Source organism: Vulpes vulpes, chromosome 12 (genome assembly GCF_048418805.1).
Source record: "Vulpes vulpes isolate BD-2025 chromosome 12, VulVul3, whole genome shotgun sequence".
In the NCBI taxonomy this organism is placed as follows: Eukaryota; Metazoa; Chordata; class Mammalia; order Carnivora; family Canidae; genus Vulpes; species Vulpes vulpes.
The window spans coordinates 19058489-19078798 of record NC_132791.1 but is presented as its reverse complement, the minus strand read 5'-3'; the positions used below and the strand labels follow the sequence as shown (position 1 = coordinate 19078798).

Genomic DNA, 20310 nt, shown 5'->3' with positions numbered 1-20310 from the left:
TTCAGCCTCCAGGCTGTTTCTTTTGTCCAGCAGGCTCCCCTTCCCACTTTTACCCAATTACCCCCTCCTCATCTTCCAGGTCTCGGCTCCAAAGTCCTTCCCCTACGACAGCCTTCTGCAGTGACCCTGAACTAGGCACCTTCTCCGCTCTGCAAGTTTTGATGCCCTCCCTTCTCTGTCAGGCACCCATTCTAGGTTTTGTGGAACTTTAGGGTCACTGGCCATCTCCTCTGGTCTGTGAGCCCTCCAGGGCAGCACCCATGTCTGTTCTTCTCTGTATCCTTAGCACACGGCCATGTTTCACAGGCACACAGTGACCAATACATGAATAAAGATCTCATTCACAAAAGTAAATTGAAAAATAATTTTGTAGGAAATGAACGAATGGGCCTTTCTGGGTAAGGCTCTAGGATAACCTGTGCGGGGCAGGTCTCTGTGGTCTCTCTGCAGGGTGGCCAATCTGCTCCTGGTACTGATCCTAACAAGGACGAGGCTAATGAACCAGCCAACAAGCTCTCAGAGCTCTTTCCTGTCCATTATTTCCCCAGCTCCCCTCGAGGCCTCCCCCCATTACTCATAGCCCTGGGTGTTTAATGACCAGTCCACTGGGGCATTTCTGAACTCTGAACTGGCATATGTTCACTCTGCAGCATGAACACTTTCTTCTTCCCAAGGGCCAGGACTCATGAACCTTTTCTTTGTGGGGTTGGATGAGGAAAAAGTGATGGATGGGTTCAAATCCCAGCTTTATCTTTTGCTCACTGTGTGACCTTGCAAAAAAAATCACTTAACCTCTCTGGGTCCGTTTCTTTATCTGTAAAAAGAGGACAAGAATATCTAGCCAGGGGGTCGATACAGGATTAAATGAATATACATACATGAAGAGTCTAGTGTGAGGCCTACTGCATGTCATATCTAATTGATTCTAAGACATAGTCTTTCAACATTTAGTATCTTTGAAACTGGGATACAACTTACAGTTTGATGTTTTTCTTTCTTAATGGATTATAAAATAATGGTGTATCTCACAAAAGATGGCACCCTGCATTCAATAAAATATGACAGTAGCTTAGTTTCTTCAATACCTTTGTAAAGAGGTGGGAAGGTGTGGAGGGCCCCACAGACCAAAGACCAAGAAAGTGCATCTTTGAGGGAAAAGGGTCTGCTGAGGTCTGGCGTACTGAGGTAGAACCCTAAAGCATCACAGAATCTGAAGGCACAGGCCCTTCCATAGCCAGCTGGACCTCTGGACCTGTTCGTGCTGCCTCAGACCCACTCAGGGGGTGGCCCACACTCCAGTAGAACCCTTACCTTTCTGGATTTGAGCCTATGCTCCTGCTGATGTAGCCTGCAGTCCCTGGCTTGGACAGTCTGGTCACAGCGCTGACTGTTCTTGCAGACACCTACAACCCCAGTCTTTGTCCCAAGAAGAGTCCTAGAACCTATCCCAGAGACCTCTCCTTCAGCGACTCCTTCATCCAGCCATCCCTGGACTCTGCTCTCAACTGTCCTGGAAGGCCAGCAGGGGAGTATCATCCAGGCCTCACCAAGTCCTTGTGCCATGGGTGCCTCCTTAAGCCCTCCAGCCTGGTGATGTCAGACTGTTAGACCACCTGCATTATATTGTCACATATGTTACATACAGACAACTTGTTAAGAAATAAAAGTCAAATAACATGTACAAATTTCAAACTATAGAAAAGACGAAAGTGATCGTGATGATCAACCAGCTTGATACGCATCTATTTTTCCATATGCACACGCGTGTAAATACATTCTTCTCCCACATTCAAATCCAAAGAGGCTCAGTCTCCACTTACTGTTCTCTGCCTTGTTTTTCCATTTCATGTGACCTTGTGGACTTCCTCTACACAAAACGGTTTCTCCTCATGGCACTCCCCTGTCTTCCACTCCCTCCCTTGGCATGTCCCTTAGCCCACGCTCCCCTACCCTGGGTCCTAAGGCCTGGCCTGTGCTTATGGCTTGATGGCTTTCTGCAGGCACGTGTGCCTCTGCAGTGGGGCAGGGCTGTGACTGGGTCACGGCTGTCCTCAGGGCCCCCTCTAAGCAAAGCCACACCCTCGTACAGAAATACTCTTGAGCTCTTAAAACAACGGGGTATGAGGTGAATTGAGCCTCTCAGTCCCTGTTGGATTTGACTGGAGGCCTTTTAAAACAGATTGGATGTTCTCTGAGACCCAGAAGGATGCTGGCCCTGTATTTCCCTAACCCCCAGGGGCTCCAGACATCACAATAAACAACAATGAAGAGGTGCCTGCCATTTCATAGTTCAAAAGCACTTCCATGCTCTTTATCCAATTTCAAGCCTCACAACCACCCTATAAATTAGGAAAGCAAGTATTTACATTTGAGCCATTTTACAGATAAAGAGGCTGAGGCTCAGAGAGGTGGGCCATTTACCCAATGACCTTCCTTGCTTTCCTCGCCTCCAATATCTGGCTGACTCCAATCTCACTCACAACCCAGCTCGGGCATCACTTCCTCCGGGAGCCTTCCCCACCCCCAGTTCCATCCTAAGGTTAGACGCCCCTCTTTGAGGGCCCAGTCCCTAGGTTTCCCTATCATGGCTGGAGCCCCCCACCCCCACCCCCAGGCTGAGTGCCCTTGAAGGCAGTGATGGGTCCGGGTCATCTCCATCCATACTCTCCAGGCACAGAGAAGCCTCAGTAGACGGCTGCTGGGATGAAGATCATTACAATCATCAGGGCAGGAAATATTCTCCCCACTTTATGAGTGAGGACAAGGGGCATAAAGAAGGGACGTGACTTGCCTACAGAGCACGATATTGGCCAGGTCAGGTCTCCCTCCTCAGGGGCGTGGCTTCTTTCCTTCCACTGCGTCTTTTGTTATCTGCAATCTTGGACTACAAGCCACTGCCCAAAGTTCATTTCCGTCTCCTCCTGAGCTGGTGGGCCCTACCTGGTTCAGCCAGGTGTGAAGGGTGGCTCCACTGTGGTGGAGGTGCTCTGGCTGGGGCAGGCTCCATCCCCCAGCCTGAGCCAACACCCTTTAGGTAGCCATCGAAATAGCAACAGTAGCGCAGGTCACCTATTGAGCACCTCCGTGTGCCAGCACTTTCCACCTACATCTCACTTCATCCTGCAGCTGGCACCATTATGATGCCATTTTGCAGGCTGGGGGGGGGGGGGGTTGGGGGGGCAGTGGGGAAGACCTGGCCCCAGGCTCACCTGGTAGCTGTGCTGGGACTGGATGCCAGGACTGCATCCTTAGCAGCAGGCGGCCCCAGGAGTTTGCTGGCATCAGAGCCAGAAATAAATGCACAGTCAGAGAGTAAGAGACAACTCCCAGGGGGCCTGCAGGCCTGGCAAAGCCCCACACTCTCCCTCCCTGTCTCCTGGCCACCTCCCACCCAGGGCAGGCAGGAGGGATGAGACTCGAGCTCAGGGAACTGCGGGCCTGCCCCGGCAGTCCTCGGCACTCCCTGTGGGCAGGGTCACGCCACTTGCCAGCCCCCTGCAAGCTCTGGGCTCCGGGCCAGGCTGAAAGCAGCTCTCACGTCAACCCTGCATAAGTTCCCAGCATCCTGTTTCTTCTTAGTAGAATGAGACTTCACATATCTGCTCCCAACTGGGTGAGAGATGCTGAACAAGGCCCTGCCTTTCACTGAGCCTCACTTTCCCTATCTGTGAACTGATGCTGGGGTGGGCCGAGTGGGGGGGGGGTAGGTCCCAGTGGAACCCACCCACTGGCATTCCAGGTAGCACAGCACAGTGATTAAGACCCTCGACACTGGAGCCAGATGACATGGTTCAAGTGGATGACCCTGTCCCAACTGCCCAACCCCTCTGGGCCCCAGCGTCCTAATCTGTAAAATGGCGAGAAAGAGTAGAAAAAAGATGAAGTAAATACACCAAAATTTTTATATTGATTATCTGAGATGAAAAGAGAAGACATGGATAACTTATTTTCTGTCTGTTTTCCTTTTTTTCTAAATTCCCCATTACTGTCAAGTATTTATAACAAAAAAACAAATATACTTTCTTTGTAAATTAACTTTATTGAGATATAACTTACATACAATATAACACACCCATTTTAAAAAGTAGTAGTAATAAGGAGAGAATTGATCCTCCAAAATGCCTTGAGGATTGAAGGGGTTGATGTACATAAAATCTTAGACGGTGCTGGGAGCAGAAGTGCAAATAAGTGTTTGTTAAATAAATAGGCCAAGACCAGCTTGGCTTCCTCCTCCTCCTCCTCCTGTTCACCTGGCCTGGACCCCCCTCCTTACTCCCAGCACCGAGCTCGGCAGATCCTCTGCCCCCACATTCACTTCAGGTTCGCTGAAGTTCGCTTCCTGGGTCCAATTCATCACCCCAGCCTGGATTTTTTCCACAGCCTTCTCTCTGCACCCCAGAGGAAACACTAACACTCAAATCTGGCCATGCCCTGGCCCTGTCCCACGGCTCCTCACCGCCCTCTCTCTACTAAGAGCCCCAGCTCCTCTGAGAGACATGGTCTTAGCAAGCTACCGAATGTCTCTGTATCTTTGTTTTCTTAACTGAAAAAGAGGAGTAAAAAGAGTACCCCCGCTGTGGAGCGTCTGGCTGGCTCAGGGAGTAGAGCATGCAACTTTGATCTCAGATTATGAGTTTGAGTTTCACGTGTGGGGCATAGGGTTTACTTTAAAAAAGAAAGAAAGAAAAAAAACAGTACCCCCCCATCCCAAACTTGGAGGGTTCCATGATGTACAGGGCAGGTGCACAATCTGACCACGGGTGGTGCATCTTACCAGTCCACCTGCCTTTTCGGTCACTCTTCCCTGAACCTGCCAGGCAAGGGCCTACCTCAGGGCTTTTGCACCCGCTGTTTCCTCTACCTGGATGGCTCTTCCCCAGAAACCAGCCCAGCTCACTTCCTCACCTCCTTTAAGACTTTACCCAAAAGGTGCTTCTCAATGGTCCCCCCAATCACCCAATTTAAAATTATAACCCTGTCCTTCCATTCCTCTCCACACACCTGAAGCCTACTGCTGTGTTTTATTTGTTCCCTCTGCATTTACCACCAATGGCTTTACTTATTATCGTCTTTTTTCCCCTATTAGACTGTAAGTTCTTTAGGACAGATTTTTTTGATCTATTTTATTTACTGTCAAGACTCCTGCCTCCACAACAGAAAATACCTAGCACTACATAGCTGCTTAATAAAAGAATAGCTGAATGACTAAATGAATGAATGTAAAGCACTTATGATAGTGTCAGGCAGGCGGGATATATTATTATTATTATTATTATTATTATTATTATTATTATTTCTACAAAGTGAGGTTCCCATGCCCTTTCTCTCTGACTTTTCCAAGCTTATAATCACACTTTCCTAGTCTCCACTGCACCCTGCCCATCTCTCAATTATGGTAGGGAGCACAGGGCTCTTTAATTATATCTTTTTCCATTTACACTGAACTGAATGAAATTGCCATTTCTTGTAAGTCAAAACAGTCAGATATTGGCCATTTCAAAGGGTTTAATATATTTCTCATGGCAACAATGCAGGGCCCTAGGAGGTACCTCCAGGCCTAGGTGCCCAATAAATGTTTGCTCACGGAAGTGAAGTCACCAATTCCTGGCCCTTCGTATGAGATGTGCTTACAAAACACCTCTAATCTGGTCTGAAAGAGGCAAGGCACAGCCTTTAGACTCAAAATAACAAACAGAAGATCCTGCTGCAGTATTTTCTGGTCTTCCTGAAGCATCTCTGTCCCTTGATTATCTGGCAAAGAAAAATAAAAACAAAGCCACACTACACTCTAAAACAATCCAGGTTCTGGCCATTTGGAACTAACAAAAGTTTAAGGCTGAATGAAGTCCCTTCCCAGGGGAAAAAGGCTAGCTGCCTGCCTCTAAGAAGATTTATTTAATGATGGGGGAGGAAGGCTAAAACATTCTTTGGTTGTCACCGTGGTCACTGTTCCAATGCAGGCTTTGGTTACAGAGATCTGTTAGACCCCCAAGGTGGGTTGTTGGAGCTGAAAGAAATTCAGCAAGCACTGAATCTACCCTGATTCACAGATGGGAAAAGTGAGACCAGAAAGGGGAAGGGACTGACCCGAGGTCACACAGAGGAGAACGTGAAGAGCTTATCCTGGAATCTGGGCCTGCTGACGCTAGTCTAGTGGGCTTTCCTCTGGACCACACCGCTTTTATGTTGGCCAGATTCCAGCAATGTAAGCCTTAATGCTACTATGTTTTAAGCTGTACTTTTCAAATGATGTTTATGAAACCTCAGATAAAGCTCCAAAAGCTTCACTGTGACACTTGTTAGAAGGGCACCTGGGTGGCTCAGTGGTTGAGCATCTGCCTTCGGCTCAGGGCATGATCCCAGGGTCCTGGGATCGATTCCCGCACATCAGGCTCCCCGCAGGGAGCCTGCTTCTCCCTCTGCCTGTGTCTCTGCCTCTCTCTCCCTGTGTCTCTCATGAATAAATAAATAAAATCTTAAAAAAGGAAGCTTATTATAATTAACAGCATTACATTAATCTCTCTCTACAGTTACTTCCTTAGGGTAAGGTCGTCAAAGTAGAAGTCTAGCAGCAAAGGGCAGTTTAAATCATTTTCATGAACTTTTGTAACAGGCTGCCAGATTGCCCTGCAGAATTAAATGCTGCTGGAGAATTGCCCACAGCCTTGCCAGCAGAAAGGTTTATCCTTTTGTATTTATTTTCCCTCATTTTATAGGAATACATACAGACTGCTTTCACCGACTATATGGTATGTATTTTCCAACAAACAAATCCATACTCTGGTCTAGGAATCAGGATCCTGGGTTTGGTGGCTGGTTTGCTGTCTCAGCTTTGACAAATCATGTTCCCTCTGGGGCTGGGCGATGCCTATCTAGACAATGATGGGGTGGGAGAGATGATTCCTTCAGATCCCCTTCAGCTTGGGCATTCCCTAATTCCATAGTACATTTTCAAATTATTAGCATAGGATGACTTTGTAATAGCCAGAATCTGTCATGCCCCTAAATCAGGCCAAAATGGGTGCCTCCTTGCACTAGGTGAGCAGGAAAACAGAACCCAGATTATACAGATGTAGAGATGACAAGAGACTTAGGTAACACTTAAGCTTGTGTGTTGGGGTTACGTTCAAGTGACAGCACATATACTTAGTCTGCTTTTACGATGGGGTAATAATACTCATTTGCGGTCTAGCTGCAGGCTGGGTGAGGTTCCACCATAGCCAGAGGGCACGGTCATGGCCACTCTCAATCAGAACAAGAATCCCAGACTTGCAGTCAAAGGCAGTTCACCCCTAGCAAGTGCTCATCCAGCCTCTGCTCACACACCTCCGAGGACACTGAGCTCACCACCTGCCCCAGCAGTTCCTCTCTACTTTTGGCAGTAAGAACGCTCTTGGGTGAGAGCAGGTCATAAAGCGGACAAGAGGGACCCGAAGGCTCAGACTTGATTCTCAGAAACTACTCCCTCAATCAGGGTAGGCAACAGGAGAAGACGGGGAAGCACTGTGGGCAGGAAGGACCTGGAACGGGCTCCTCCTTTCACTCCAGACCTCTAAGGCAGCTGCTAACCCACAGGTGCTCCGGAAGTGCAGGAAGGTTAGGGGACACATTCCAGTCCTGATGCAGGCGGGTTCAGAACAAACCCCAGGCTCACCACTACTTGCTCTGGGGCAGATACCTCAGCTCCTGCCCCTTCCCTTTGCTCCCTTGGGCCCTGGCAGGAGACAGAGTGCCAGGCTTGGGGCAGTTCAGCCTGGAAGTGAGCAGATTTAAGGGACCAGATGAGTGCTCCAGGATGGAGGAAGAGGAGTAAGATGTTGTCTGCGTGCCCAGGGCAGGACCAGCAGCTTCCAGCTGTTTACAGTTAGTGCCATCCCCATCCTAAGAGGTGTGTGATGGGGGCAGCAAAACCTTCCAGTGAGCGACCGGGCCAGATGCCAGAGGTCTTTTTTTTTTTTTTTTTTTTTTTTTTTTTTTTTTTTTTAATCCTGAAAGCCTAGAGCCACAGTCCCTCAGACACTTGCTCTGTCCCAGATCCAATCCCACTCAGACACAGCTCTCTTGGCACTGCTGCCCCTCTGAGGTCCACGCACCAAAACCTGATCCAGCCCCATCATAGCTGGCGGGGCAGGGAAGGGGAAGAGGAGGTTCCATTCTCTAAATCCTGGAGGGCTCACGGGTCTGGTCGAGACAAGTCTGCAGCCGACGGTCCCCTCACCCCCAACTCCGGGCTCTCCCAGCAAGACAGACTTGGTGGCGGCTCTGACGGCCGCACCCTGCGCGCCGGGCGGCTCGGTAGGGACCTCGGGCTGTCGCCCCCTCGTTTCCTGTACCTGGAAGCTGCGGCCCCGCAGGTCACCGAGCGGGGGGGCGAGTCGGGCCGCCAGGGGGGCCTGTCGGGACGGGCCTGCCACACCCAGCGCGAGCGGCCCTCCCTGCGGGCAGAGGCGGGCGGCGCGGACCGTGCGGGTCCAGCCCGGAGCCGTCGGGAGCCTCCTCGGCGCGGCCTCTCCCTACAGCGCGGGGCGGAAGGGGCCACCACTGCGCCCGCTATGCCAATGGGGAAACTGAGGCCTGCGGAGGAGCGGCGCCTTGTCAGGTCACGCCGAGGTGCTGGAAGCCTGTCCCCCGCGCCCCGCCGGGTCCCCCGCGGCGCGCCGAGCCCAGCATCCCTCCCAGGGCGCTGCAGCCGGGGGCGCAGGGCGCCCGCACCGTGCGCACCGGGAGGGCACGGCTGGCGGCGCGGGGCCGCCCTACCTTGGTGACGGCCGCGCAGGTGGCGGTGGTGGCGGCCGCTCCGGCTCCGGCTCCGCGCTCCTCGCCGCCCGCCGAGTGCCCGCGCGCGGCGCCGCCGCCTCCTGCCCCCGCAGCCGGGAGGGCGGGGCCGATGGGCGGGGCCGGGCACGAGCCCCCCCGCGCGCCCCGGGCCCCCTCCTTCCCCCTCTCGGCCCGCGCTCCTGGCCCCCGGGACGGCCTCGGGGCACGCGCACGCGCACGCGCACTCGCCGCAGTGATGGGGCGGGCTGCCCGGCGGCCGCGCGGAGGCTGGGGTCGGGGGGGGCCCCCTCGCTGCGCGCCGCGGGGCGAGGGTCTTGGCCTCCCGAGCCCCGCTGCCCCCTGGGTGGAGGGAACCGGAACCGTAACCGTGCGCGCGTGCGACACCGGCTTGGGACCTGCACGAGACGCTGGGTTCCCGGCCGGCCAAGTGCGCGCGCAGAGCCCGCCACGGGGGCGGCGCCTGGTGAACCGCGGCTGCTGGAGGAATCCTCGCGGCTCCCCAGCCGGCGGCGGGAGCGCCCCGTTCTCTCGGCGGCCGGCAGGGGGCGCTGCCGCCCGGCCTCGCCTGCTCCGGGGCCTGAGCGCGCGGCGCGGACGGAGGGGGTGGGAGGCTTCTCCTTTTAACACAGCTCCTGCCGCCGCACGCTTCAGTGCATCACCTCACTTTGCACGAGCCCACGAGGTCACACTATTGCTATTCTACGAATAAAGTAGCCGAGGCGCCGACGGGCTAAGCGGCGTTTAAGGTCACACAGCTGGGCTCCCAGGCCCACGCCGGGAGCCGTGCGCCACCCCGCCCGCCAGGAGCAGGGCTTTGTCTCGTCCAGTGGGGTCCCTGGAGCACCGGGGCAGGTGCCAGCTCCGGTGCGGCGAACAGCGTACTACGTACTTTACATGTAGTGTTTCATTTCATCCTCGTGACCCTTTCGTTCAGCCGCTATTACCCCCCCTTACAGCTAAGAATGTTGAGGCTTAGAGCGGACTATCTCCTTGGAAAGAGGCAGCCGCAGCCTGCGACTCCTTCGCTGGCCCCCGCTCCCCAGCCCCTCCCCGCGGAGGCCCCGCCCCAGGCACTGGGACCTCCGGGGCCATGGGCTTATGGACTGCTGGGAGGTCCCTGGGGGGCTCTGCTGGGAGGTCCCTGGGGGGCTCTGCTGGGAGGTCCCTGGGGGGCTCTGCTGGGAGGTCCCTGGGGGGCTCTGCAGTACGCGCAACCCAGGACCCTTTCTGGGGCTGCTGCCTGTGTGCATGTGTGTACACCTGTGTGCGGGGATAGGGTGGGGGTGGGGGACCCTGTTCTCCTTTCTCCCTAACCCTGGGCCTTTCGAGGAAGGCTACCCTCCCCCAAACATCTTATGAATTGCACACGTGGGAAACTGAGGCCAGAGCAGGGATGACCTGCCCAGGGGCCCCTAGTTAGAAAAATATATGGTAAGTTTGGCCTCAGAGTTGGGCCCACCTGCCAGCATCTTCTATCAGGTCTTATGGTTGATTGGGACAGGCCAGGAAACCACTGCCCCCTTCCCTTACTACATGTCAACACGGCCGGCCTCGTTTAATGGGCCACGTGTGGGCAAATATGCCTTGTGCAGGACCAGAGCGTGTGAGGAAGGGTGGCAAATTCATCTAGCTGCCCAGAATGGAGCTGTCTGGGCAATATGGCCTGTGCCCTGGGAGACTGAACTCAAGAGTGAGGAACGGCAGTGCCTGGGAGGTGAGGTCCTGAGTGTGGGGGGAGCGGGAGTGGGGGTCTCCAAAGTAGTAGTAGTCTCTTTATTCTTGAGGAAGTTGCCCCAGGGAGCCCCCTCCCCTATCCAGTGCAGCATGGATGGCAGCTTGTGGGGGCTGAGTGGGACAGAGATGCTCTGAGATCCCATCCCCTGGGGTAGGAAGGGGGGCCTGCGAGGGATCTGATCCTCTGGCCCTAGAAGACAGCATCCCCTGGGGAAGGGGGCAACAGCTGTACTGCAGAGCCAGGAATACGACACCAGGGGTGGGCCCCAAACAAATGCCTTTCTGCCATTCTGGAAGAAGGGGGAGGGAGGGCAGGCAGCAACAGCCACAGACCTTTCCTGAGGTATGACACCCGCCTCCCCCCGCCTGCGCCAGTCCCTGGTACAGCCTGTCAGGTGGATGCATCTTCCATTTTCCTTTGCCTGGAACTATCCCAGGGGCCCTATACCACTTGGAGAGCTATAGGCTGGGCCTCTCTTTCCCCTGGATCTTCTGGTGTTTTAGGCCCCAGAGAAGTGGAGGTGAGCTGGAAAGAAGCCTCCCTGGTCTTACAGTTAGCACCTCAAAGGCTTGAGCATGGCTTAGCCACTCAGCAGCTGTGGGACTTTGGGCCAGTTCCTTAACCTCTCCAAGGCTTCACCTTCTTGTTTCCAAACTGAGCGTGGCCTGGAGTGAGCAGTGCTCTGGACAGTTAGTTCTCATTCCTGGCTCCAGCTCCAGCATCTCATTTCAGGACTGGAGGAAGCTGGACCAGAGTCAGTCCTGGGGTCTCCACCCCTCCTGCTGTATCAGCATGCCCAGGCCCCACAACAGGCTGTGCGGGGCACACAGCACCAATATTCCTTAAAAGCTGCTTAGGTTGGGGCACCTGGGTGGCTCAGTGGCTGAGCCTTTGGCTCAGGCTCTTGGGATCCCCGCAGGGAGCCTGCTTCTCCCTCCACCTATGTCTCGTCTCTGCCTCTCTCTGTGTCTCTCATGAATAAATAAATAAATAAGATCTTAAAAAAAAAAAAAAAAGCTGCTTAGGTGATTCTATGGTGCAGCCAGGTAGAAGCCAGGGGTTACCCTGCCGGGTCCATGACCAAGCACCACACCCTCCCCTGGTCCAAGAGGGGCAAAGTGTAGGCCCCCAGCTAGGGGGGTTGGGGAGGAGAGATGAGGAAGGGAGAAGAGGGAGAGAGAGAGGGTGAGGAGGGTGGGCCTGAGGAGGAAGGGGGAGGGGGAGGGGAGGAAGGAGGCCTGAGGGGGAGAGGAAGCAGGGCAGATAGGAAGGGAAGAAGGGAGAGGGGAGTGCCGCTTATCTGACAGCCCCAGTAATCTGGGATTGTTTATTTTTTGCTGAGGAGGGACTCTGAATTTCAAGGCTGGAGCTGAAGAACCAGCTGGGCCCGGCCTTCCTGGAGCCTCGGGCCTCTTCAGAGCCCTCTGGGTGACATTTCTCCATAAAGAGGCCACTCCCTGCTGGAGGTGGCACTTTACTCTGTGCCAGCCACCAGCGTCCTCTCCTCTAGCCCTCCTGGGAGCACTAGGAGGCTGGACCCCTTGCTTGTCAATGATGCCCTTAGAGGTATAGCACCCAGCCCGCTGGGGGTGCAGCTAGGACCCTACAGGCCACCACCACGCCTCTCAGATCTCAGCAGATGTAAAAGTTTAGCAAAAATGAGGAAGGTCATCAAGACCCTACATGGGGTGCTGGTGGGAGAGAGCCCTGGGGCTGGCCCATAGCCTGTCATGCGGGAGGAAAGTACTCTGAACGGCAATTCCCCAAAGCTGTGTAGGGGGCATGGTGTCGGGGAACTGGGTGCCTGGAGTGCCAACTCCTCAAGGGTCACACTTGGGGGCGAGCAGGTGGGTCCCTGGTCCCCAGGGACAGGTGTGCCTCCTTCCCAGCCCTGGACAGGATCCTCAGATCAGAGTTGGAAGTTTCCATGCCAGAACCCTCCGTCCCCCGTCCTTCCTGCCTAAGTCTACCCAGTGCGAGCCTGTACCAGCAGTCAAGGGTTTGCTTAGACACTAGCGGCCAAAATCACTGATGTGGCCTTGACCCCCTGCCTTGAGGGGATCAGGGGAGGCCTCTGACCACTGAGGAAGGGCCCCGAAGAGCCCAGCAGAACTGAAACAGAGTTCCTGCACACGGTGGGTGCCGGAAGAGCCAGCCCTGACTTGGCAACAGGCTGTAGCTTTGTCCCTCTCACCACCTTTTCTGCAGCCTCCAGCCACTCGTTTTTTAGAGAAGAGGTGACTCTTCGTGCCTGGGCCTGTGAAGCTGGCAGAAGGAGACCAGACAGTCGGGCGCCTGACCCAGCACTCTCTGCCTTGAGCCCCACACCACGTTCCTCTTGGTGTGGACAGGGGTTCTCCCTCGGAACCTCCCCCCCCCACCCTGAACGCGCTGTGAATGGAAAGGAGGGCATAGGTGCCAGGCTTAGGAACCAGGCCTCAGCGCACGGGAGCTGGGCTGGGGACACAGGCAGAGCCGGCACTGGAGAGGCGCTGGGGCCCGGGGAGACACAGCCTACCTGCATGGGGCCCTCGCTCCTCAGGGAAGCGGGGGGGGGGGGGGGGGGGGGGGGGGGGGGGGGGGGGCGGGGGAGCAGCCTGCAGAGACACCCACAGAAACAGAATGCAGGGATGTCCCAGGGTTGCCCTCATGATGCAACACCCTGGAGCCCCGGGCCCACTGGGGAGCAGCTGGTTACTGGGACTCATTCAAGTTCCAAAGCTTGTCAACTCTTTCCAGTATTTCCATTGTTTTATACAGATAAAACTTAAAGAACGTTCAGGCTACCCTCTGAGACAGCATATTCTTGCTCGTCTGTGCTAAAGTGCTCTGTGGAAGAAGTGAGAAAGGGGTGGCATCCCTGGGTATGTGCTCACGAGGGGATGACCCAACCAATGGCTCCATGGCAGACAGTGTCCTGACGAGGAGACTGACGCCTAGAGAGGGGAAGGGGCTTGCCCCACGTCACCGTCACATGGTGATGGGACTTATGGGCGGGACCACAATCCCACGGCCATCCTCCTGGGGGGCTGACGGCCAAAGGGGAGAAAGGGCTTCGGGGAGGGCAGGTGGCCAAGTCAGGGTCCCCCCTCCCCCTCGTCCTCACTGGTGCAACCCTCTGGCACTGCTGGGTCTTGGGAGTTCCTAGTCTCCAAGTACTCGGCCTTCAGCCGCTCCAGCTCGTGCAGCTCAGCCTCCAGCCGCTCCCGATGCGCCGTCCGCAGCTGCCGCAGCTGCTTCATAGGGAAAGGGTTCATGTCGTTGAAGGCGATGTTCATCAGCTTCCTGGGGAGAGAGCACAGTTAGTCCAAAGCCAGTGCCCTATCAGGTCTGCATTTGCTGCGCCTTCCCAGGCACCCTGGCATTTGTTCTGTCCCTGTGGCTGAGGCCCTAGCCCCTGCCCACAGGCAGCTCACCTTCCAGGAAGGAAACCGTGAATAAGAAGACAACTTCCACCCAAGGTGATGTGTACTGAGGCAGGAAGAAGCTTAGGGCTTTGGGAACTCTAACACAGTAAGGAAAGGTTTATTAGGGAAGGCTGCTTGGAGGAGGTGACATGCGAGTTAGGTGTTGAAGGATGAGTAGTAGTTGGCCAGGCAAAGATGGCAGTGGTGAAGGTGACAGGGGGGCATTTTAAGGAGAAGAAACTGCAAGGCCAGAAGTCCAGACGTTGGTGTCCTAGGAACTCAAATAATTGTTTGGTAGGAGATAGGGTGTAGGTGTTAGGGGCAGGAAAAGGTGGGTAAGAAATGAAATTGCGCAGAGGCCTTGAATGCCACGTGAAAGGGCGAACAGACCACTGGGGCAGTGGAATGTCCCTAAAGGTTTCTAAGCCGTAGTGGGGGATCGACACCACTAACAAATCTCTACTCAGCAAATACCCGCCTACCCTCTTCTACGTCCTGGGGGCATGTGTGGGTGGTGGGGGTGCCAGACAGGCAGGACTGGGGGCAGAATGGGTTCTCACTGGCTGTTGCAAATGGTCTTGGTGAAGAAGCGCAGGTACTGGTAGATCTCCAGGCCATCCTGCAGTCTCAGGATCTCCTCCTCGTTGTACTTGAAAATGGCCAGGGCATAGCGGAATACCACCTGGGGGGCAAGTGGGGGCTCAAGTGGGGCACGGGGGGTGGCCAGGGCAGGTAATCCCCAGGGGGAGGAAGACCCCCTACACCCAGACAGTGTGGGACCCCCCCCCAGACAGGCTGCAGAGGTTGAAAGCTTGTGTGTGCGGAGCCTGGGAGGCAGGGGCAGATGGGGGAACCCCAGGGGGAGGAGGGAGCACAGCGTGGAATCTGGGCATGGGGACCAAGTGCCTGGCTCTATCCTTACTTGTCCCGGGGCCCTGGGTGAGGTGCTACTCTCTTGGACCCAATGGGGGTAATACTGTCTTCACATGGGGTATTAGTAGGAATCAGAGTGACAGATCTGAAAGTGCTCTGTAAACTGCAGTGTGGTAACGTTCTCAACCACTATGGGGAAGAAGGGAGGCCTGCCCGGGGTCTCCTAGAAAGGCAAGAGGTAGAGCTGGGACCACGCCCATGTGCCAGCCTCCCAATATGGGGCTCAGTCCAAACAGGAGGAAGAGAAAGAGGGGCTCAGGTGACTGGATGGGCAGTGCAGGGAATAGGGATGGGCCTCCTGGATCCCGGCCATGGCTCTTCCCTAGGAAAAGGAAATCCCCCCCAACTTTAAGACACATCTTCGGAGGCAGAACTACCCCTCCTCCTTGTGTGTGCAAAGCACTTTAGTTTATAAAGCCATGCTCCCACGAGATGTCCTCAACAGCCTGACCAGGGGAGCACTGTCTTCCCATTCTCCAGGGGCAGGATCGAGACCCGGAGGGCTGAAAGGCCTTGCCCAGGACTGTCCTGCTCACCCCTGGCAGTGCCTTACCTTGGTGCCCTCATACAGGAAGGCATCCCAGACCCGGAGAAGGATGTTGCTGATGAGACTGTCTGCAAAGACCACGAGGAACCAGTTGAAGGTGATGAAGGAGAGATCCACGCGGTGCTGGCCCAGGTGAGCCATCAGCCTGGGCAGCTTCTCTAAGAGGAGGTCCTGGAGCACCCGCTGGTCCACCTGGGAGCCAGGGAGAGAGGGCCTGTCAGCTGCCACCCTAGGGAAGGGGCTGCCTGGCTCCCTGCCTGCCCTTCCCACCCAGCCAGTCCACACACAGTCCTAGAGTTCCCCCACTCCCTCACCCCAGGAGCAGAGTGACTGGAGGATCCCCTCAACCCCTGCCTCGTGGCCACCACCCTGCTGTTCCCAGCACAGGCTGGCAGTCTTCTAGGCTGGAGGACTGGGCTATGATGCGGAGGTCTCTGTGGGCTAAGTTCTTAGCCACTCGTGTTCTGGCCCATTTGCCCTCCCGAACCCAAAGCCAAGCAGCAGTTCAGACTTGTACTGGCTGACACCATGGCCACATCTCTACAACCATTTTGGGCCTGACATACAAGATGTTCAGTGCATCCAGCTCAAGACTGAGGGTAATTTACTGAGCTTAAGATGCCACTGAACCTGCTGAAGGATTCACAGATTTGCTGACGTGATGTCTGGGATTTATTTCAAGATCACCAAAGCAAGAGGAGTGGGCGGGAGTAGACAGGGAACAGCAGTTGCGTGTCTGTGTTGATAATTATTCAAACCAGGTGATAGATACAGAGAGGTTCATATACTATTTTCTCTATTTTTTGAACATTTAAATTCTTCTACATTAAAAAAATGAGAAACAAACCTTCCAACAACCCTACCACAGCACCCTGGTTATACAACACACCTCAGTTTCCAAGATGTTGAAGCATGACAATAAAATATGGAACATTTCCCAGCCCGCCCTGCAGTGAGGGGTGCCATGTGAGACAGTCCTGACCAACAAGGTGTGAGCAACTGCTGGGCGGGGAAGCGGAGCCAGCCCCTGCCTTCCAACCCTCTGCTTCTCCCAGCCTGGACCACGGCCACAGTGCTGGAGGTGGTACTGCTGTCCTGTGACCATGAACGGGGTGCTGAAAGCAATACGTGAGGGATGGCCCAGCAGAGAGCCTGAAGGGGGCAGTTGGGTCTCTTTCTGATTCATGACCTGATGAATCCTCAGTCTCAGTCTCTGGCCCTGACATCCCTCCTTCACAGCGGACACCTGTGTGTCTGCTGACCACCACCACCACCACCACCCCCATGGTTGTCCTGCAGGAGGAATCAGTGTTGGGTGATCCTAATAGGAAAGGAAAGGAATGGGGAGGGGGGGGCAGGAAATGGCTTGGTCGGTTTGAGGTGGAAAGCGAGAAGGTCCGCCACCCACCCACCCATCCACCCACTGGCCTCTCCGCATAAAGCAGACAGCTCAGATGCAGCGGGAGCCGGATGAGGAGTGAAGTGAGAGAGGAGATGGGAGGTCGAAAATGGTTTCACATTTACACCTGTCAACAAGCCCAAGAAGTAGTACTTCCATCCCAAAGCAGACAAACCAGGTGTTCAGAGAGGGGATGTCGCAAGGCCATGCAGCTGGCTTGGGGAGGGTGGGCTCTGGCCCTAGCTGCCCCTGACTCCAGGGCTGGTCTGGGCTGAGTCAGAGGGCGGTGAGGCTGTAAGGATGGAGATAGCTGCGCTTCTCGGGAGGCCGTGACCAGTGTGTGTGAACGCTCGTCCACACGAGTCTTACTGACTCCTACTTCCACCCACCTGACCTCTATTTTGAAATTCTTTACTGGCAAAAAGCAAGAGATTCTAGATTTTCTTCTCCTTCCCTCACCAAGAAATCATTTCTAAAAAACATAAAACTAAACAACAAACAAAACCCCCCCCCAACCATTTCTCGTGACATTGTGTCACTACTGGAATAACAACAATCTACCCCGTGGGCAGGGCCCCAACAGCTGTAGAGGCCATCTGCTCACTTGAACTTCCCAGGAGTCCCAGGGAGGGGTTACTGGCCCCATGTACAGAGGGAGAAATGGAGGCCTGAGAGCTTCCTGATTCTTCTGAGATTCATAGGCTTGAAGGAACCACTCAAGGGGCACCAACCTGCATGGCCTCTCCGTCCCATTGGTCCCTGCCCTGCTCACCTGGGATGACGTCAGCGTCTTGCTGTAGTAATCAGCTGGCATGATGGTCTCCACAATGGCCACCAGACACCAGAAGGCACTCTCCTCCTCCTCCAGGACCAGCAGAGCAATGGCTGCCAATCTGGAATGGGAGGAAAAGAGCACTGGGGTGATGTGTAGAAGTTGCAGCCAAGCAGAGGGTGGCAGAGGTAGATCCCTGGCTCCCAACCCTACTCTCTATCTAGGCTAATGTTCTGGAACCTGGGGTGAGATGAACATGCTTTTGGGGAGGATTGCATGGGGGATTTCCAGAGCAATGAGGAGATCTGAGTCTCTGGAGCCCTGTTGCCTAGGTGTGAATTCTGGACCTGCTGCTTCCTGGCTGGATGATCGTGGGCAAGTTCCTAAACCTCTCTGAGCCTCAACCTCCTCATAATAATCACTAGACTATTATGAGGATGAATGAAGTTAACATGAGATGAATGCCCAGCACACTACCTGACATGTAGTGAGTGCTTTATGAATGTTAGCTATTCTTATCTTAATATCCACAGGCTTTGAGACCTTGGCAAGTGTGCTAACCTCTCTGAGCCTTACTTTCATCATCTGTAAAGCTGATTTAATAATCTCCACCTCCCAGGGCTGTGAGGCATTTTGAGTGGGAAGTCAGACCTACATACAGGGCCTTGCTAACTATCTGGCATATAGCAGGTGCTTATTACACAGAATTCCTTCTCTCCTTTGCTTCCCTGTCCCCTAAAGTTATCACAGGGCTCCAATGAGATCATGGTAAGAAAGGAAGAAAACCCCACAGTGCTGAGCAGGGCTGTCAGCCTGGAAGAAGTACTGTTTTCTCTACTTCTCCCATCTTTCCTGGTAGGTCTCACCCAGGGTCAATCCAGGAATACATCTGCCAAAATGCGGTGGTCTCTCAAGATGCTAGGTGAACACAAGGTCCCAAATTCAAGAATGTTTGGGAAATGCTGCATACTCCAGCCCCCTTTTAGAGTCTTATGATGTACAACATGTAAAAGCCTCTGAGAATTCTGCAGTGACAAGACCCCATGTGACTCTAACCCAAGGCCATCCATCCGGTAGGGCTGTGGAGCCCCTTTTGTACAGTGCACCCACTGAACACCCTTAGGAAGATGCCGCCTTAGAGCACTGTGGAGCCTCATGCTCTTGATGGGCTTAAAGAACACCTTTCATTTTCCAGCTATTTATCCCTTTCTGGACTCTCACTAGACTGGATTCATGATCTCCAACCTTTTCTGAGGTTCATACTTTTTAAAGAAACAGGGTCAATTCTCAAAAGAAAAAGGAAACTCCTTTTCTCTACCCAGTAGATTCAGAAGAGATTTCTTCCTACTCTGGCTAAAATACCTGTACAAACCCTCCTGAGTCTGAGCTGAGTGGACGAAAGGAAGAGTCACAGATCTCTTGGGACATAGGAAGCTACCCTCTCAAAGCTGGGGAAGGAGGCCTTCTGAGGTCATTTAGTTCAGGGACAGCAATGTATGAAACTGGCCACCACTCTTTTTGGTCTATGCCCAGGGTAGACATAACTGAGTGATCATTGTGCTCTTTCCCACTGACCCTGGAGGCTGCCTCAAAAACTCACAAGACAAGGCAGGTGCTTCCTATTGGTCGTCCCTGGGTCTAGATAAACTTATTGCAGAGATGGGAAGACCGAGTCTTGGGAAGCAGAAGTCACTTGCTCAGGGTCACGCAGTCGGCTGGTGGCAGAGTGGAGACAGAACCCAGGGTTCCCAAAGCCCAGCCTGGTGTTCTCTCCACCCTACCCCATTCCACTGGAGTCTTGGGATGTGCTCAGTCCAGGAGCTGGCTGCTGGCACCAGCACAGATTTCTGCACACATTAAAAGGTCAGTAGTGAGAGGCTGCTCGTACCAACTAGGGCCTACCAGCTGTTCAGGGTGGAAGCCAGATTCCAACTTAGGGCATTTAGGCTCAAGTGGGTCTGCAAAGGAGACAGCGTGGTGATGTGAGAAAGAAACAGCTAGTTCTAATGCACTCCACTTATATTTTACAGAGAACTTGTTTTAAAGTTTTTTCCCTAGGTCAGCACTGTATCATTACTATGACATATGTCACCCTCTAAACAGGAGAGTGTTGCACAGAAGCCGGGTCTGTCCGGACGCTGTGCACATGGTTCTACCGGCTGCCACGAGATGGCGCCACTCAGAGAAGTGCAAGGGGCCTGCAGGGTGGGGCTTAAGGGCCCCACTGTCTGACCCTGAAGGGGCTCTTCCTATGACAAATAACTTTGGATTTCAAGCAATATGAATATCTGCCTAAACAAATATCAGTAAAAAAAAAAAAAAAGCATTCAGATAAAGACTTGAAACACTCCTGGGTGTCACCCCCACTTGCTCAGTCTACATCTCCCTCCACAGCCTCACAACTGCCTTTTTCCACATAGGCAGAAGCTTCTTTCCTTCTGGAAGGTTTGTCTCAAGACCCTTCCTGCTATAGGATTTTCCCCTGCCCCTTCAGCTTAGACTGGCAGTCCAATGTTTGACTCTGAATTTCCAGCCACTGAACATGTATATATGCTCAATTTCACCCAATTTAGGCAGCAAATCAGTATCAAAAATATGTATCCTTAGGAATCATTCAAATTTGGGTAGGGACTCCCTGAATGTTTATTCTGTGTTAAATAAATGTCACACATCGCCTATTCTGAAAAAAAAAAAAAAAAGGGCAGAATGTCTTATGTAAATTTTGCTTGAGTATATGCA

At 53.9% G+C, this 20310-nt stretch overlaps 2 protein-coding genes across 6 annotated transcripts in view; both read right to left on the bottom strand.

The window, feature by feature from the left end:
* Positions 1-8911, bottom strand: part of CORO2A (coronin 2A) — a 55340-nt gene extending 46429 nt beyond the window's left edge. The window contains exon 1 of the mRNA XM_072727871.1: positions 8758-8911. The gene's annotated coding sequence lies outside the window, so the exon portion shown is untranslated. The remainder of the gene's footprint in view (positions 1-8757) is intronic.
* A 4334-nt stretch (positions 8912-13245) lies between these two features.
* TBC1D2 (TBC1 domain family member 2) overlaps positions 13246-20310 on the bottom strand; it is a 51677-nt gene continuing 44612 nt past the window's right edge. For all 5 annotated transcript variants that reach the window (XM_026013249.2, XM_026013248.2, XM_026013250.2 and 2 more), the window contains 4 exons: positions 17572-17692; positions 15407-15592; positions 14481-14602; positions 13246-13798 (listed from right to left, as the gene is read on the bottom strand). In XM_026013249.2, coding sequence (XP_025869034.1) covers positions 13591-13798; positions 14481-14602; positions 15407-15592; positions 17572-17692 — 637 coding nt within the window. In that variant the 3' untranslated portion in view covers positions 13246-13590. The remainder of the gene's footprint in view (positions 13799-14480; positions 14603-15406; positions 15593-17571; positions 17693-20310) is intronic.